We start from the raw sequence: 16,548 nt of genomic DNA on the forward strand, positions 1-16,548 counted from the left end.
GGGAACTAGAGCGAGTCAGAGACCACATGAAGGAAGGAAATGCCTGAAGAGAGGGTAGGAAGACCTTTGGGAGATCCTCGGCAGAAAAAAGCCAGGATTACCTGCTGGCTTTGGTCCTTTTGTTCACTCAGGTCTCTGGAAGCTACAGCCTCATTTCCCTTTTTGGTGACTTCTTCTATTCGCTCTTCACACTGCTCCTTCACCTCTTTCATCTGATTGATGCACTGGTTCCTGTGAAGGTGAAAGCAAGCAAATGAAAGGACAGCTATTTAGAGATGCGTCTATATAGCAAGTCCGTCCCTGCTCTGACAGTGGAATCCACTTCCCCATGAGACACAGCTCATCTCTTTCCTGCTTCCCGCACTTTATCTGAAGAGGACACAGGCAGGGCAACAAATGTGTTTTCAGTTATTAAATGACAAGAAAACTGGAGTTAACTGAAAGTTACAAAAAAATATGTCACACTGTTGTAAAATAAGTGAACTTCACTGGTGAGAAAAATCAAATTTTTAAAATATAATCTGTGGCATAATAAAAAAAAAAAAAATGTGGTCTTTGTCCCCAAGTATTGCACAGAGCTCCTAAAACACTTGGAATTTCCTGAGTAACAGGAGTGTCTTCTGTTATACATAATGGGCCCCTGCAGACCACACCTGAGTTTATGCTAATGAGTTGACTTACTGGGAGGAGCCAACATAGCTTTAGGATGGGGGCTGGCGGCCAGGGGAACCAACCATATGATTAGAGGGCTGGAACTTACAGCCCCATTTTTCAGGAAGCAGGGAGAGACTAGAGATTGAGTTCAAACACGTGGCCAGCCACTCAATCAGTCACGCCTATGTAATAAAGCCTCAGATAAACATCCTGGACTATGAGACTTGGCGAGCTTCCTGTTTGGTGAACGTATCTGTGAACCAGAAAGGTGGCACCCCACCTCCCACAGAAGTTCCTGCCTGCCCCCAACCTCCACCCCAGACCTTGCCTTACGAGTCTCTACCATTTAGCTATTCCTGAGTTGTATGCTTTATAATAGAACTGTAATTGTAAGTTTAGGACTCTCCTGAGTTCTAGAGAATTACTGCTCCTGAGGGGGGTGGGGAAGGCCTGAATTTGTAGCTACCCAGGCAGAAAGAACAGGTGGTCTGGGGCCACCGAGAACTTCTGACTAGCGTCCAGAGCAGGGGCAGTTTTGTGGGACTGAGCCCCATAACGTGGGGTTTGTGCTACCTCTGGGTAGTGTCCAATCTGAATTGGACTTCTACTCCGGGAAGATGGGGTAGATGTATTTTTCACTCTTCCTCCACTAAGCACAACTAGAACTCTGGACATTACATTTTAAACAAACACGGACTTCCCTGGTGGTCCACTGGTTAAGACTCCGCACTTCCAATGCAATGCAGGGGGTGCAGGATCAATCCCTGGTCTGGGATTTAAGATCCCACATGCCGTATGGTGCAGCAAAAAAAAAAAAAAAAGAGGAAGTAGGTGGGGTAGGTGACTAACATTGTCTGCCATGAGAATTAAACATTTAAAACCATAAATAAATAAAACAAACATAAGAAGACTCTGAAAGATGGAGAGATGAAGGCAGACTGGCTAGGGACCTTAGGATCTAGAACAACACAGTGGTGTCACTGGAGATTACATGGGAAGCCTGCATTTCCATCCCCATCTGACACTAATGAGGTTCCCCTCCCTCTCCCCAGGTGGTGGCGTCAGAGGATGTCAATGAAGAGCCAGGGCTTTCACCACCACTGCCCAGAGGTTTCAATCAAAGATCATTCATCATATGAAGAACCAGGAAGATCTTAAATTGAACAAAAAGAGACAATCAACAGACACCAAATCAACATGACAGAGAAGTTAAGATGATCTGACAAAGACTTTAAAGCAGCCACCAGAAAAATGTTTCAATGGGTAATTAAAACATGCTTGACAGAAATGAAAAACTAAGTCTCAGCAAAGAAAGGGAAGATATAAAGAAGAACCAAATGGAAATTTAATGCAATAACCAACATTTTTAAACTCAGAGAAGGAAAGAATCAACGAACTGGAAGGCAGAACAATAGACATTACCCAATCTAAACACAGAGAGAAAACAGACGGGGGAAAGAGAGAGGACACAGCTTCATGGACCTGTGTGACTATTCCAAAAGACCTAACATTCACATCATCAGAATCTGTGAAAGAGAAGATTTTCCCAGCAAGGTCCACGTAACTAGTCACTTTCACGCCCATCCTCAAGATACTACTCGTACTCACTCCCACCGTGACCGTATGATACTATCTGCCTTGCCCAGATCACTCTGGGCTCCCCAGGTTCTCTTTTCCTAACATCTCCTAATCTCCTTTCTCTGCTCTTTATTGTTTAGGACTCAATCTAAATGGCCTTTCCTGAGAAGTCTTTTTTGGGGGTAACAGATGAGCATTGATGAAAATGATCTAGTTTAAGAAACAACAATATTTAAAGGCACTTTCAAAAAGTATATAAGTTAGCATCAGGTTTGGCTAGGTGAAACAAAAAGGCCAAAAAATAGCAGTTTATTTTTCCTCACATAAAAGAAATCCAGGGTTAGTATGGCAGCTCTGAGTCATCAAAAATTCAGGCTTCTCTTGCTGTTTCAATATCCTAACATTGGTTTCTATCCCCATGATTACCTCATGATCCAGGATAGCTGCGAGTGGTCCAGCCATCTTGTGTGAAGCCCAGGCAGCAGGAAGGAGGGAGGAGAAAAGGTAAAGGAAAGGGATGTGCAGTGGACTGTCCTTATTCTCAGAAGCGTTCCTGTAAGTTCCACCCCATGATTTCCTTTCCCCACTGGCCAGAACTTAAGTCACTTGGCCATACCTAACTGCAAGGAATTTGCCCAATAGTTTTGCTGGGCAAAAAGATGAATGGATTTGGATAAGCATTGACCGGTCTTTGCCACAGGCAGTTTCAAAATGTTTTGAGTCACAGTGACTTCCCTGGTCCAGTGGTAAAGAATCCACCTTCCAATGCAGGGGACGCAGGTTCGATCCCTGGTCAGGGAACTAAGATCCCACATGCCATAGGGCAACTAAGCCCACGCGCCTCAACAAGAGAGCCCATGTGCCCTGGAGCCTGCGCGCCGCAACTAGAGAGAGAAAATCCACATGCCACAACTAGAGAGAAGCCTGCGCACCACAACAAAGAGCCCACGCTGCAATGAAAGATCCCCCATGCCTCAACGAAGATCCCACATGCTGCAACTAAGAACCAACGCAGCCAAAAAAGTAAAAGAAAATAAATTTAAAAAACTGTTCTGAGTCACAAAACATTGATAAAATAATTGAATAGCGTCCCACGTTGAGAACATAACCAATTACATACTATTATGTTAACGTAAACGGATTAGAGTTGGGGACAGCAGTACAAATTCATGTTTGGTTTAATTTAGATACAGATGAATACATATAGAAATATTTATCAGTATCTATATATAACACGAGTTAGTATACACACACATATATCTCTTGCTCTGTCATCTGAGAGAGCCTAGCAGCAATGACACCCTAGTAGTAACAAACACACCTAGTATCCAGATCTTGGTTTCTAATACCATTCTCCAATAAAAAGAACAAGGGCTCCTTGGAGAAATGGTTGATTGGTTGATTCTAGGACTGGGACGGGAAATACATGAAAATGAGTCTGGAGCATCTTTTGGTGCCAGAGTATAAAAAAGTAATTTTAAAAGCGGCGGGGGACCAAACCCACAATATCAGGGATATGTCAACTGGATAAAGGAATCAACTGAAAGAGTTCCCAATGGCAAAAGCTGGAAAACATGTAAGCAAAAGAAAAAATAAATAAGACAGTATTAGATTCTAACCCAAAATATGCATGAATCCATACTGATATAAATAATTAGACAGATAAGAAGAGTCGTCAAATCTCCTGTGCAGGAGAACTCCAAATAATCTGTGAAGACGCTCCATCCTTGGGGAAGTGGAGCATAACTTCACAATCTTTAAGTGCAGCCTAAGCACAGGGAATTTCTTCCAAAGATGATAGCATAAAGGGAGAAAAAAACTGAGTAACTTTATAGTGCAAAAACCTGATAAACATTACCTCAATCAGGTGATCAACAGTGATAAGTCATCCTGATAGCACATACGCTGGATGTGAAGCCATGAGAATAGCACTTTACCTCTGTGACCTTCCTCTCAAAAATGTGCTGCCCCAGTTTCACCACGAGAAAAATATCTGATAAATCCCAACTGAAGGACATTCTACAAAATACCTGACCAGTACTCCTCAAAACTAATAAAAAATAATCCAGACCATAAAAAATAAGTAAAGCTTGAGAAACTGTCGCAGCCGCAAGGAGCCTAAGGAAACATAACGAAGAGGGCATGCAGGTAGGTATGCTTCAGCGGTCCCTCAAATTGAACATGCAACTTTGTGTATACATCCATTTATAAAACTGCTAACAAGGCGTCTACACCTTCCATCGAATTCTCAGAAAGGGTCTGTAACCAGAGAAAGTTAAGAAAACCTAACTCATTCCAGCTTTCGACATTTGATACACATCAGATATAGGATGGGAAGCATCCTCTATCTGGGACAAGGTTTGGGGCACAACTAGTAAAACAGATGCAGTCAGTCAGCTTTTTCAATTCACCTATCAACTTCCTGAGAGAAAAAGAGTGCATCCTGCACGCATGGCCACCAGGTTGGAGTATTCTGCTCACTGCCTGTCTGAACACTCCTATATGGGAGCAGAGCTGCCCTCCTTGTCACTGGGTCCTGGCTGATTTCCAGCTAGGTCAAAATCTTCTGGGTCAGCATTTATCAAGTGAGGCCATTTACGGTTTCTTGTATTTCAGTCAATGGAAGGGACACATGTGTGTTAAGGTATCTTTCAAGGATGAATAAGAAGACTGGAGCACTTCCCTTTGGTCTGAATGCTTTCCAGTGACTACCAGCCTAACTCGGTTTCTCAACTGGGCACTGTTGGTGCCCTGGGCCAGATAAACACTCTGTTGTGGGAGCAGCCCTGTGCTTCGCAGGATGTAGCAGCATCTCTGTCCTCTACCCACGATATGCCAGTAACACCTCCTCTGAGTTGTGACAACCAAAAATGTCTTGGGACCTTGCCCAAGGTCTCCTGGTAGCAAAACTGCCACCCACTGAGAGCCACTGGCCTAGCTGGACAAGGTTCCATATGCATGTTTTCTAATGACATTTCCTTTGCATTGTCTGCACGTGTCCTTTGCATATTTATGTATTTGAGGCTTCCTGGTTTTAGGAGTATTTAGTTTTAAAGTGATCAGAAAGATATTATGGTGAGTGGAAGGACATCAGAATCCTTATGAGGAGGTGTTGACCAGATGGCTAAAATCCTTTCAGAAGGCAATTTGGCGATTTATACCAACTGACACACTAAACCTACAATCCAGTCTTTTTTTAGAAGGAAATAATCCAAAATAATAACTTTTAAAAGTTATCTGTATTGATGTCAGGCCAATGTACAATAACCAAAACTTAGAATTAACCTAAATATCCAACTGGGAAATGGTGAATTGAATTTGGTACCTCCACATTATGCAGTATTTAATATTTGGAAACAAAATGGATTTTTAAATACACATAATGCAAGAAAGTAAAAAAATGATTAAAAATTTTAATGGCAACTGCAATTATGTAAAAACTCTGTATGAACTTGGACATGGACTAAATAGAAGTCAAAGAAAAAAGAGGGTGGAGTTGGGGAGCTGGTTGTCTCAGAATCCCAAAGTTCCTGTGCTTGAGTTATACTGTTGCTATGAAGAAAATGGGAGAAAAATACATGGACTGCAACATTACTTGCTACCCTCTAAACTGGTTTTTACTATCTTACTAATGGGTTTAGCCAAACTTTTAAAAAGTTTATTGCTTTGTTTTGACCACAGAAGGACTCTGATATGTAACGTGTAGAGTTTTTGTATGTGACTAAAGTCATCAGCTTAAAACAGATTGTCCTCACCATACGCTAGAGATCTAATGTACAGCATGGTGACTACAGTTAATAATAATGTGTTTTATACTTGCAATTTGCTAAGAGAGGGGATCTCAAGTGTTCTCACCATAGACACAAAAAAGGTAAAGATGGGAGCCTATGGATGGTTAATTAGCTTGGTTGGGGGTATCATTTCACAATGTATAGGTATATCAAAACATCATGTTTTTATGCCTTAAATACATGCAATGATTATTTGTCAATCATACTTCAATAAAGCTAAAAAAAAATAAAAGTACTCCATTCTCACTGCAAAAATTTGGAAAGACACTTAAAAGTCTCAAGAAAACAAAATGCCCACAATGCCAACACCCAGTGATACATTATAGTAATATTATACCAAACTCCTTTTAGTCTATGAGTTTGACTGAGGTCACTTCTGAGCACTTTTGGAACACATTTTTAAAGGCTTTAGATTATTGATTTAACCAGCACACCTGCGCTTTATAGAGTTCTCAGTTACATATTTTAAGGTATATTGAGTTAAGTCATTTCTTGCTAAGGAGAACTGCCCTCTTGTAATGAGGAGCCCACTGGCTAACACTTCTCCAGGGCTTTCCGAAGCACTGCTGACACTTAAAAAATAAAATGCATTATGTCTAAAGGACATGACTCCTAAAAGGGACTGAACCTTTTCCTCAAGACCTATATGCTCTATAACAGAAAAGGCCAGTGGAGACTATGCTGCACCCCGTCCACCACCCTCCGCTTAAAACACGTCAGCCTCCCGAGTGGCACACACTTGATGTGGACACACTTACAGGTCGTAGGAGAACTTCCTCTCCAGGTTGGTCTGGTTCTTCTGAAACTGAAGGACATCCTGCTGCAGCCTGCCGTAATTCTTCTGCAGGGCCTTTAACTGGTCTAAACGGAGAGGAGGACACGAAATCACACAGGGCACCGGCATGGCCATCCTGACAACAGCAGGCACACCAAAACCCACCATGGGAACACCATGGGCCGTGGCACCAACAGAATAAGGAGGGGAAAGAGGAAGGGATGAGAGCACGGCCCCTCCCCAGGAACCTCCCCACCCCAGCCCTGGAAGCGGCCCAGAAGATGTGTGATCCTATGGGAACCAGCACCTTGATTCCTTTTCACACATCTCTCCTAAATCTTCTTTTTGACCTGCAACCCTTACAATGCACCAGGAGGTTCTATCCACCTATTTCTCTCCTAGACATCCTAAACCCTGAACTGTCCCACAAGGGCACACACGCCACTGTGTCTCCTGCCCCCAGAAGACGTATCCCTCGATCTGTGAAACGCTAATTTCGACATCCAGTCAGATAAGCAGCCACTCCTGCTGCACCCCCTGTTCTCAGCTACCAGGATACCTGCCAGCATCCTGTCATTTGGTCACAGCCCAGTTACTCTCTGAGGCCCCATGTGCACTTAGTCACCTGACCCTCCTATCTGGGAAACAACAGCTTTCTTTGAGGAAATCCATCAGCCGCATCACTGCTGCCCTGATGACTTGGCTCGGAAAAGCTCTGTAGAAAAAAAGCAGCAGCTCACTGACCAAGAGCCAGGCTGGGGAGGGTAGAAGGAAAAGCTGCCACAAAGGGGACGCCAGAACGGGCCGAGGGCAGCAACGAGGGCCTGAAACACGGCCCTGGACAGACACCGGAGTTTCCCCAAGGTCTGTCCTCACAACCCTAGACCTACAAGGCTCTCTGGGGGGCCGGAGGGGGGGGGGATCAAATTAAATAAAAGTGAAGGATTCGATGAACTGCTGATACACATAGCAACAGGGATCCATCTCAAAAGCACTTATTTATATGCCATGCTTGAAGAGACAGAACTACGGGGGTGGACAACTGGTCGCTGGGTGCGGCTGAGGTGAGGGCAGGTGTGGGTGGGGCTTCCTGGAGTGACGGACACGAGCTGTGTCTCGACTCCGGTATCCAGGGGACAGTGCATGTGTCAAAACACACAGAAAGGTACACTGCAAATGGGTAAACTTTATCATGTGTAAATTATACTTCAACAGACCTAACTTAAAAAAAAAATTCTATAATCAAACCGAGCATGGGGCGATGGAATACTACTCAGCAATAAAAAGGAATGAACTATGGCAGCCATAACAGAACGGATGAATTTCAAAATAATTATGCCGCGTCAAAGAAGCCAGACGAAAAAGGGTCTATGCCGTCTGATTCCATGCATACAAAACTATAAAAATTACAAACTCATCTAGAGGGATGGAAAGCAGATCAGAGGGGCCTGGGGAGGATTACCAAGGGGCACAAAGAAACATCTTGGGCTGATGGATCTGTTCACTGTGTTGATTCTGTGGTGGTTTCTTCAACCGTACGTTTACGTCAAAACGTATGTCACACTGTGCAATTTAAATATGTGTAGTTTACTGTATGTCAATTACACCTGATTAAAGCTGTTTAAAAATAAAACTGTTTTATAAATAAAATTAAAGCTGTTTAAAAATAAAAATAAAAACAGCTGCAGGCTGTTGTGCCCTACTTGAGGACTGACCAGCAGATCATCAGCTCTGAGAAGCCCCCGGCAGTCAAGCAACCCATTTAAACTTAGTGAATCTCTGCATTTCCCCTATTAATATTCTTAGAAGCTGATCTGGAACTAGAATTCTAGACCAGCACTGCCAAACAGAACTATAATATTATAAACCACACAGGTCACTTAAAATTTACTAGCAACCACATTTTTAAAAAGTAAATAAAACCAGGTGAAATTAATTTTAATAATATATTTCATTTAACCCAACAGATCCAAAATATTACCATGGCAACACAGAATTAATGTGAGAAATTATGAATGAGACGTTTTATATTCTTTTTTTCATACTAAGTCTTTGAAACCTGGTGTGTATTTTACAGTTACAGCACATCTCAATTCAGATGTTAAACAGGAATTGGGAATTCTTGATCTGAATTTAGATTTCATAAAATTTACAGTTAAAAAGGATATTGGTACACCCAAGTTGTCCCAAAGATACTTAAGTTTCCCAATAACTGAGTCAAGTATCAGTTTTAAATTTAAATTGCCGAAAATTAAACAAAAATGAAAAATCCAGTTCTTCTGTCCTATGAGCCACATTTCAAACGTTCGCTGGCCACAGGAGGCTTGTGGCTACAGTTCTGGACAGCCCAGTTCTAGACTGACCTTCCCACCTTAGAGGTGGAAACTGAGGCTGAGGGCACTGATGGAGTTTAACTAGGGGCAAAGGTGAGACTAGGGTCAGGTCAGGGATCAGAAGCCCCAGTGCTCCTTTCATCAGGTTCTTAGGCTGCACTGGACCCTGTGACCCCTCCGGTCACACCTCACAGAGGGGCTTCACCCCATCCCTGCCTCGCCCGGCGGCTTCAGAAGGGCCCCAAGAAAAACCCTGGCTGCCAAACTGAATAAGAGGAGCTAGGAAACGGAATTACACTAGGCTGGATCATTTTTATATAAATTTCATGAAGGAAATCTGATTTCTGGGTGACCTAAACACACACACATATATTTCTTAATGTATCACAAAATGAGAATCTGAATTCTCTACGTAACAGCTTGCCATGTTTTCAGTAAACTCATAAAAGGAAAAGCTCTCTAAGGAAACATAGTTAGGCAACAAGAGTAAAGATTACCCAATAACTTGTAATACCACCCATCATTAGATTGCACTAAGCGACCCTAGAAAAGGACAGAGGGAAGGTGGGTTTCTCCTAACAGGCCTGATGTCTGGGGGGAGTGGAACTCACCTTGCAAGGTTCTGATGAGCCTCTCGCTGGTGGTGATGTTATTCACTAAAACTGCCTGCAAGGAAGATAATCACATAATGAAACACTGGCAACCTGACAACTCAGAAGAGCCCTGACAGATGCGCCTGTGGAAGAAAGGGTGGGAGCGGCCCCCCTCCCACGCTGGGCTGTCAGCCCTCTGCGCCTGGGGAGGGATGAGCACCAGTGTCCCAGCACCCGCCTGCGACCCGAGCAAGGGGCGGGCGGCTCCCCGGCCCTGTTTCAGCTCCGCGCCGGCTGAAGCAGCAACTCCGGCCTTTCTCTGGGGGAGCCCAGGTACAGCCCTGTCTCAGTCAGAAGGCAAACTGAGTTCCAGCCTGGCTGATGGGGAAAAGAAACGGGGGTTCAGCGACCGATCCGCCTGCGAAGCTTCCCAATCCATTTTAACTTCTGACGTTCTTTCTTCTATCCAGACCCTACGAGCTCCAAGGATGGAGAGGAACTAACTCCCAGTTACACAAAGCTGGGAATGCTGACAACAGAGGAGGAAGAAGCAACACGGGCCTCGGGATAACAGTGAACAACAGTAAAAAGTAAGAAAAGTGAGTGTGGGGCCAGGTGCCGCTCTGGGCACCCCACATCCATGGCCCCATGGCTCTTCACACCAGCTGTGTGAGGGGGCACAATATGATCCCACTGTAAGGGACAGGAAACTGAGGCACAGCTGGCTTTAGAGACTCTAGGTCACGTGGTCTTCTCAAGAGCAAACAGGCAGAGCCCGAGCCCGAGCCCGGCAGGCCTGCCCCAGACACGGACTCTTCCTTACTGCGTACGTGCCAAAGCGGATGTGAACCCCAGCAGGACAACGATCCCGTGACTGTACCGGGTGCAAAAGCAAACAAGAACCTGAAGAGGGGACCAGAACGTGAAATACCAACACGCGTCACACAGGTAAGTGATGTTCTCTGGACACACACACAGAGGTGCACACTGGGCCATAACATGGAAGTTTCTTACTGTGTCATAATCAACAAGGTTTTGTCAACCTGCTGGCCGTAACCTGGAGACAGGCTGCTGTCTCGTTCCTGGGTAAAGAAGAACATGACAACCACGCCGCCTTCACCCTTCTGTGCCTCTGTTCCCTCCTGGGCCTCTCCGTCCGGCCCTCCGTCCTGGAGGCAGCTTTCTGGAGGAAGGTGTTTCTGGGGTGAGTGCCTAGCTGTGCAATCTGGCCAAATGATTCTGGTGTTTATTTCAGGAGGTCTGACCATGTGGAACATTTCCTGGCACAACAGGAAAGAAGTCACAGTGATACTATCTGTACAGTTAATCTCTCACGGAGAGAGCATCAAGAAGAGTGTTTATGGACATTCTGCGTGGGCCAGCGGGGAATCAGATTCACACAGCTCGCAGGTCCTGCTACTCTCAGAAAAGGTTTGCACACATTCAATTAAAAAGGCAAAAGATCGCCCTAAGACACAGCGGTCCCACTTTGGGGTATATATTCAAAAGAACACAAAGCAGGATCTTGAAGAGATATCTGCACCCATGTTCACAGCAGCACTAGTCACACTAGTCAAGAATCGAAGCAACACAGGTGTCCCTCAATGGATGAATGGATAAAGAAAATGTGGCATATACATGCAGTGGAATAGAACACAGCCTTTAAAAAGAAAGAATGTCACATGCTACACCACCGGTGAACCTTGAGGACATCATGCTAAGCCAATCACAGATGGGCAAGTACTGTATGATTCTACTCACAAGCAGTGTCTAAAGCAGATGGAATCATGAAAACGTGAAGTAGAAAGGTGGCTGCCAAGGGTGGGGGAGGGGAGGGGGGAGGGGTAGGTGCAGGGGACAGATTAGGGTTTAATGGGCGTAAAGTCTCAGTGTTGCTAGACGAAAAAGTTCCAGACATTTGCAGCACAACAATATGAATATATTGAACACAACTGAACTGTACACTTCAATTTCCACCTTGCATGGGTATCAAAACCACCTTCCCTCTGAACGACAGTGCTGAAACAGAACAGAAAAATAACAGGATCAGAGAAATGCAAATCAAAACTACAATGAGATATCATCTCACACCAGTCAGAATGGCCATCATCAAAAAATCTAGAAACAATAAATGCTGGAGAGGGTGTGGAGAGAAGGGAACACTCTTGCACTGCTGGTGGGAATGTGAATTGGTACAGCCACTATGGAGAACAGTATGGAGGTTCCTTAAAAAACTACAAATAGAACAACCATACGACCCAGCAATCCCACTACTGGGCATACACCCTGAGAAAACCATAATTCAAAAAGAGTCATGTACCACAATGTTCATTGCAGCTCTATTTACAATAGCCCGGAGATGGACTAAGTGTCCATCATCGGATGAATGGATAAAGAAGATGTGGCACATATATACAATGGAATATTACTCAGCCATAAAAAGAGATGAAATTGAGCTATTTGTAATGAGGTGGATGGACCTAGAGTCTGTCATACAGAGTGAAGTAAGTCAGAAAGAGAAAGACAAATACCGTATGCTAACACATATATATGGAATTAAAAAAAAATGTCATGAAGAACCTAGGGGTAAGACAGGAATAAAGACACAGACCTACTGGAGAACGGACTTGAGGATATGGGGAGGGGGAAGGGTAAGCTGGGACAAAGTGAGAGAGAGGCATGGACATATATACACTACCAAACGTAAGGTAGATTAGCTAGTGGGAAGCAGCCACATAGCACAGGGAGATCAGCTCAGTGCTTTGTGACCACCTAGAGGGGTGGGATAGGGAGGGTGGGAGGGAGGGAGACGCAAGAGGGAAGAGATATGGGGACATATGTATAACTGATTCACTTTGTTATAAAGCAGAAACTAACACACCATTGTAAAGCAATTACACTGCAATAAAGATGTAAAAAAAAAAAGAAAAGGAGCACTTAAGTGATTACATGCTGATAATCTCGAAAGCCAATCTCTCCTGGGCAAATCATTTCTACAACAATTATGGCAATCTTACTTGCCCCTTCTCCACTCATTCCCCTCAGCCCCACCCAAAAAATCCTTATTAGAGTTTGCAACTGCCTGAGGGCTCAGGAATTGCTCCAATTTGAAACATCTGAAGATATTTCTGTCTCCCACGTGACTTTATTCTTCCAAACAAAACACATTTTAGTTATCTTCCCCCGCCTACTTACGGATGCATGGAAAAATACAGTCTCCACGTAAGTAAATGAGAAAGGAACCATAAAATGCCAGCAAGATCTTTATATCTGCAGTTTTATATTTACCAAAAATCTTGAATCATTTTTAGGAAAACGCTTCTAGCTTTTTGGGGGGTTCAATATAAAGAAAAAAACACCTGCATTAAACAAAATTATTTTTAAATCTTTTTTTTTTTTTTTTTTTGCGGTACGCAGGCCTCTCACTGCTGTGGCCTCTCCCGTTGCGGAGCACAGGCTCCGGACGCGCAGGCTCAGCGGCCATGGCTCACGGGCCCAGCCGCTCCGCGGCATGTGGGATCCTCCCGGACCGGGGCACGAACCCGTGTCCCCTGCATCGGCAGGTGGTCTCTCAACCACTGCGCCACCAGGGAAGCCCACAAAATTATTTTTAAATGAATTACGTATTGTATTCTAAACAACCCAGTTGACTTTCACATTTTGGTGCCGAGAGACTTTGGGGGAGTTGTACTTCCTGGTGCGTGTGACCCGTCCCCTGGAAACTCTCAGCAGCAGACAAGGAAGTGCTACCAGAGTTTAACTGGACACTAAGCTCAGAACACCTCGGAATGAATCACCCACAAGCAAATGTATTATAACCATTCTATTCTAGGCAGGAAATAAGTATATTTGATCAAACTATTTCTCCATTAGATTCCTAAGAAAATAACCTCAACATGTCATAGTAAATTTCCAAAGCAATAAATCTACAGTAGATTATCATGTTCTGAAAAGCTCAATAAGACACAAATGACTAAATTTGTTAAAATGCTAGCTTTGGAAAAGCTCACTGGAAGTGAGGCTCATCACGTTATAGAAAAGAGAAGGTGACCTTTATTGCTGTGCTTGTTTGGCTCATTAAAATAACCAACCTGCTTTGAAGATGTGGGTCCACCTTAAGCCTTACTAAAGATGACCCTCAAACAATCTAGCCCTTGCCAACCCACCGGCGATCAGGTGCCTGGATAACTTCTTTGTAATGACATTCCTGTTAATGCTCTGGGAGATGAACCTCAAAAAGAATTTAACCTTCGTGACCGGTGAATGACATTAAGAATGAAGGGAAGAATATGAAGTATGCACGAGTTTTTTTACCCCTCATCAATTTCAAAATCTCCCAAAGCAATGCTACCCAAGGGAAACATAATGTCAGTCAGATATGGGAATTTTAAATTCTCTAGCAGTTACATTAAATTAAGTAAAAAGAAACAGGTAGGCAAAGGGTATGAATAGACATTTCCCCAAAGAAGATACACAGATGGCCAAAAGTACATGAAAGATGCTCAGCGTCATTAGAGAAACGCAAATCAAAATGAGAAGGTACCACTTCACAACACTAGAATGGCGACAAGAAAAACAAACAAACGAAAGGAAAATAACAAGTACTGCAAGGATGTGGAGAACGTGGAACCCTCAGACCAAGTCGAGGAGAAGGTAAAATGGTGTAGACGCCAAGGAAAACAATTAGGCAGCTCCTCAAACAGCTGAACGGTTATCATATGACCCAGTAATTCTACTGCTAGGTATATCCTCAAGAGAACACATGTCTACACGAAAACTGTCCACTGGACGATGAGGGAAGGAGGGGGAGAAGAAAGGGGAAGAGGGGAGAGGAGGGGAGGGGAGGAGGAGGGGAGAGGAGGGGACAGGAGGGGAGAGGAGGGGAGAGGAGGGGAGGGGAGGGGAGAGGAGGGGAGGGGAGGAGGGGAGAGGAGGGGAGGGGAGGGGAGATGAGGGGAGAGGAGGCGAGGGTAGAAGAGGGGAGAGGAGAGGAGGAGGAGGGCAGGCGAGGAGGGGAGGGGAGAGGAGGGGAGGGGAAAGGAGTGGAGGAGAGGGGAGAGGAGGGGGGTAAAGGAGAGGAGGGGAGAGGAGAGGAGGAGGAGGAGGGTAGAGGAGGGGAGGGGAGAGCAGGGGAGGGGAGGAGGAGGGCAGGGGAGGGGAGAGGAGGGGAGAGGAGAGGAGGAGGAGGGGAGAGGAGGGGAGAGGAGGGGAGAGGAGGGGAGAGGAGGGGAGAGGAGGGGAAGGAAGAGGAGGGGAGAGGAGGGGAGAGGAGGGGAGAGGAGGGGAGAGGAGGGGAGAAGAGGGGAGGGGAGATGAGGGAGAGGAAGGGAGAGGAGAGGAGAGGAGGAAGAGGGTATAGGAGGGGAGGGGAGGGGCGAGGAGGGTAGAGGAGGGGAGGAGGAGGGCAGGGGAGAGGAGGGGAGGGTAGAGGAGTGGAGGGGAGAGGAGGGGGTAAAGGAGAGGAGGGGAGAGGAGAGGAGAAGGAGGAGGAGGGGAGAGCAGGGGAGATGCCAGTAGAGGAGGCGAGAGGAGGGGAGAGGAGAGGAGAGGAGGGTAGAGGAGAGGAGGAGGAGGGTAGAGGAGGGGAGAGGAAAGCAGGGGAGAGGAAGGGAGGGGAGGGGAAAGGAGGGGAGAGGATGGGAGAGGAGAGGGGGAGGAGGGTAGAGGATGGGAGGGGAAGGGAGAGGAGGAGAGGGGAGGGGAGGAGGAGGGCAGGGGAAGGGAGGGGAGAGGAGAGGAGGGGAGAAGAGGGGAGGGGAGAGGAGGGGAGAGGAGAGGAGGAGGAGTGCAGGGGAGGGGAGAGGAGGGGAGAGGAGGAGGAGGGTAGATGAAGGGAGGGGAGGGGAGAGGAGGGGAAAGGAGGGGAGAGGAGGGGAGGAGAGGGGAGGGGAGGGAAGGGAAGAGGAGGGGAGAGGAGCAGAGAGCAGGGGAGAGGAGGGGAGGGGAGGGGAGAGGAGGGGAGGAGAAGGAGAGAGGGGGGATGGGAGAGGAGGGGAGGGGAGATGAGGGGAGAGGAGGGGGGAGGAGGAGGTGGGTAGAGGAGGGTCAGGGAGGGGAGAGGAGGGTAGAGTAGGGGAGAGGAGTGGGGTAAAGGAGGGGAGGGGAGAGCAGGGGAGAGGAGGGGAGAGGAATGGAGAGGAAGGGAGGGGAGAGGAGTGGAGAGGAGGGGAGGGGAGAGGAGGAGGAGGGGAGAGGAAGGGAGGGGAGTGGAGAGGAGGGGAGAGGAGAGGAGGAGAAGGGGAGGGGAGAGGAGGGGAGAGGAGAGGAGAGGAAGAGGAGGGGAGGAGAGCGGAGAGGATGGGAGAGGATGGGAGAGGAGGGGAGAGGAGGGGAGATGAGAGGAGGGGAGGGGAGGGGAGAGGAGGGGAGAGGAGGGGAGAGGAGGGGAGAGGAGGGGAGAGGAGGGGAGAGGAGGGGAGAGGAGGGGAGAGGAGGGGAGAGGAGGGGAGAGGAGAGAAGGAGGAGGGGCGGAGGGGAGGGGAGGGGAGGGGTGGGAGCAAACTGAGACTGCCCTCACTGAGAACCTGGGGTAACTGTCTCCCATGTCACAGGCCGCCCAGCCTCTAGCCCACCGTGACCTGGGTCACAGAGAACTGCCAGGAGGACCCAAACAGGGCAGGCCGCGGGAACCCCAGATGGTTCTTTGCTGCCTGTCTAGCAGCTGGCTCTCAGGCGGAGCGGCGTCCTTCTCAGCGCGCAGACCCTGATGGTCTGTCACCAGCTGCCAGGGGACTTGGAGCCCTTCCCCTGGAGCAGCCCACTTGGGGTGCCCCTCCTCGGCACCACGCCCCAGCCCTCACCAGGACAGGCACAACTGGAAAGCT

At 46.6% G+C, this 16,548-nt stretch overlaps 1 protein-coding gene across 4 annotated transcripts in view; it reads right to left on the minus strand.

The window, feature by feature from the left end:
* GOLM1 (golgi membrane protein 1) overlaps positions 1 to 16,548 on the minus strand; it is a 55,188-nt gene that overhangs the window by 14,504 nt on the left and 24,136 nt on the right. For all 4 annotated transcript variants that reach the window (XM_067744773.1, XM_067744774.1, XM_067744771.1 and 1 more), the window contains exons 4-6: positions 9,743 to 9,797; positions 6,782 to 6,884; positions 102 to 231 (exon numbers count right to left, since the gene is read on the minus strand). In XM_067744773.1, coding sequence (XP_067600874.1) covers positions 102 to 231; positions 6,782 to 6,884; positions 9,743 to 9,797 — 288 coding nt within the window. The remainder of the gene's footprint in view (positions 1 to 101; positions 232 to 6,781; positions 6,885 to 9,742; positions 9,798 to 16,548) is intronic.

The sequence above is a fragment of the Pseudorca crassidens genome, chromosome 7 (genome assembly GCF_039906515.1).
Source record: "Pseudorca crassidens isolate mPseCra1 chromosome 7, mPseCra1.hap1, whole genome shotgun sequence".
Taxonomy (NCBI): Eukaryota; Metazoa; Chordata; class Mammalia; order Artiodactyla; family Delphinidae; genus Pseudorca; species Pseudorca crassidens.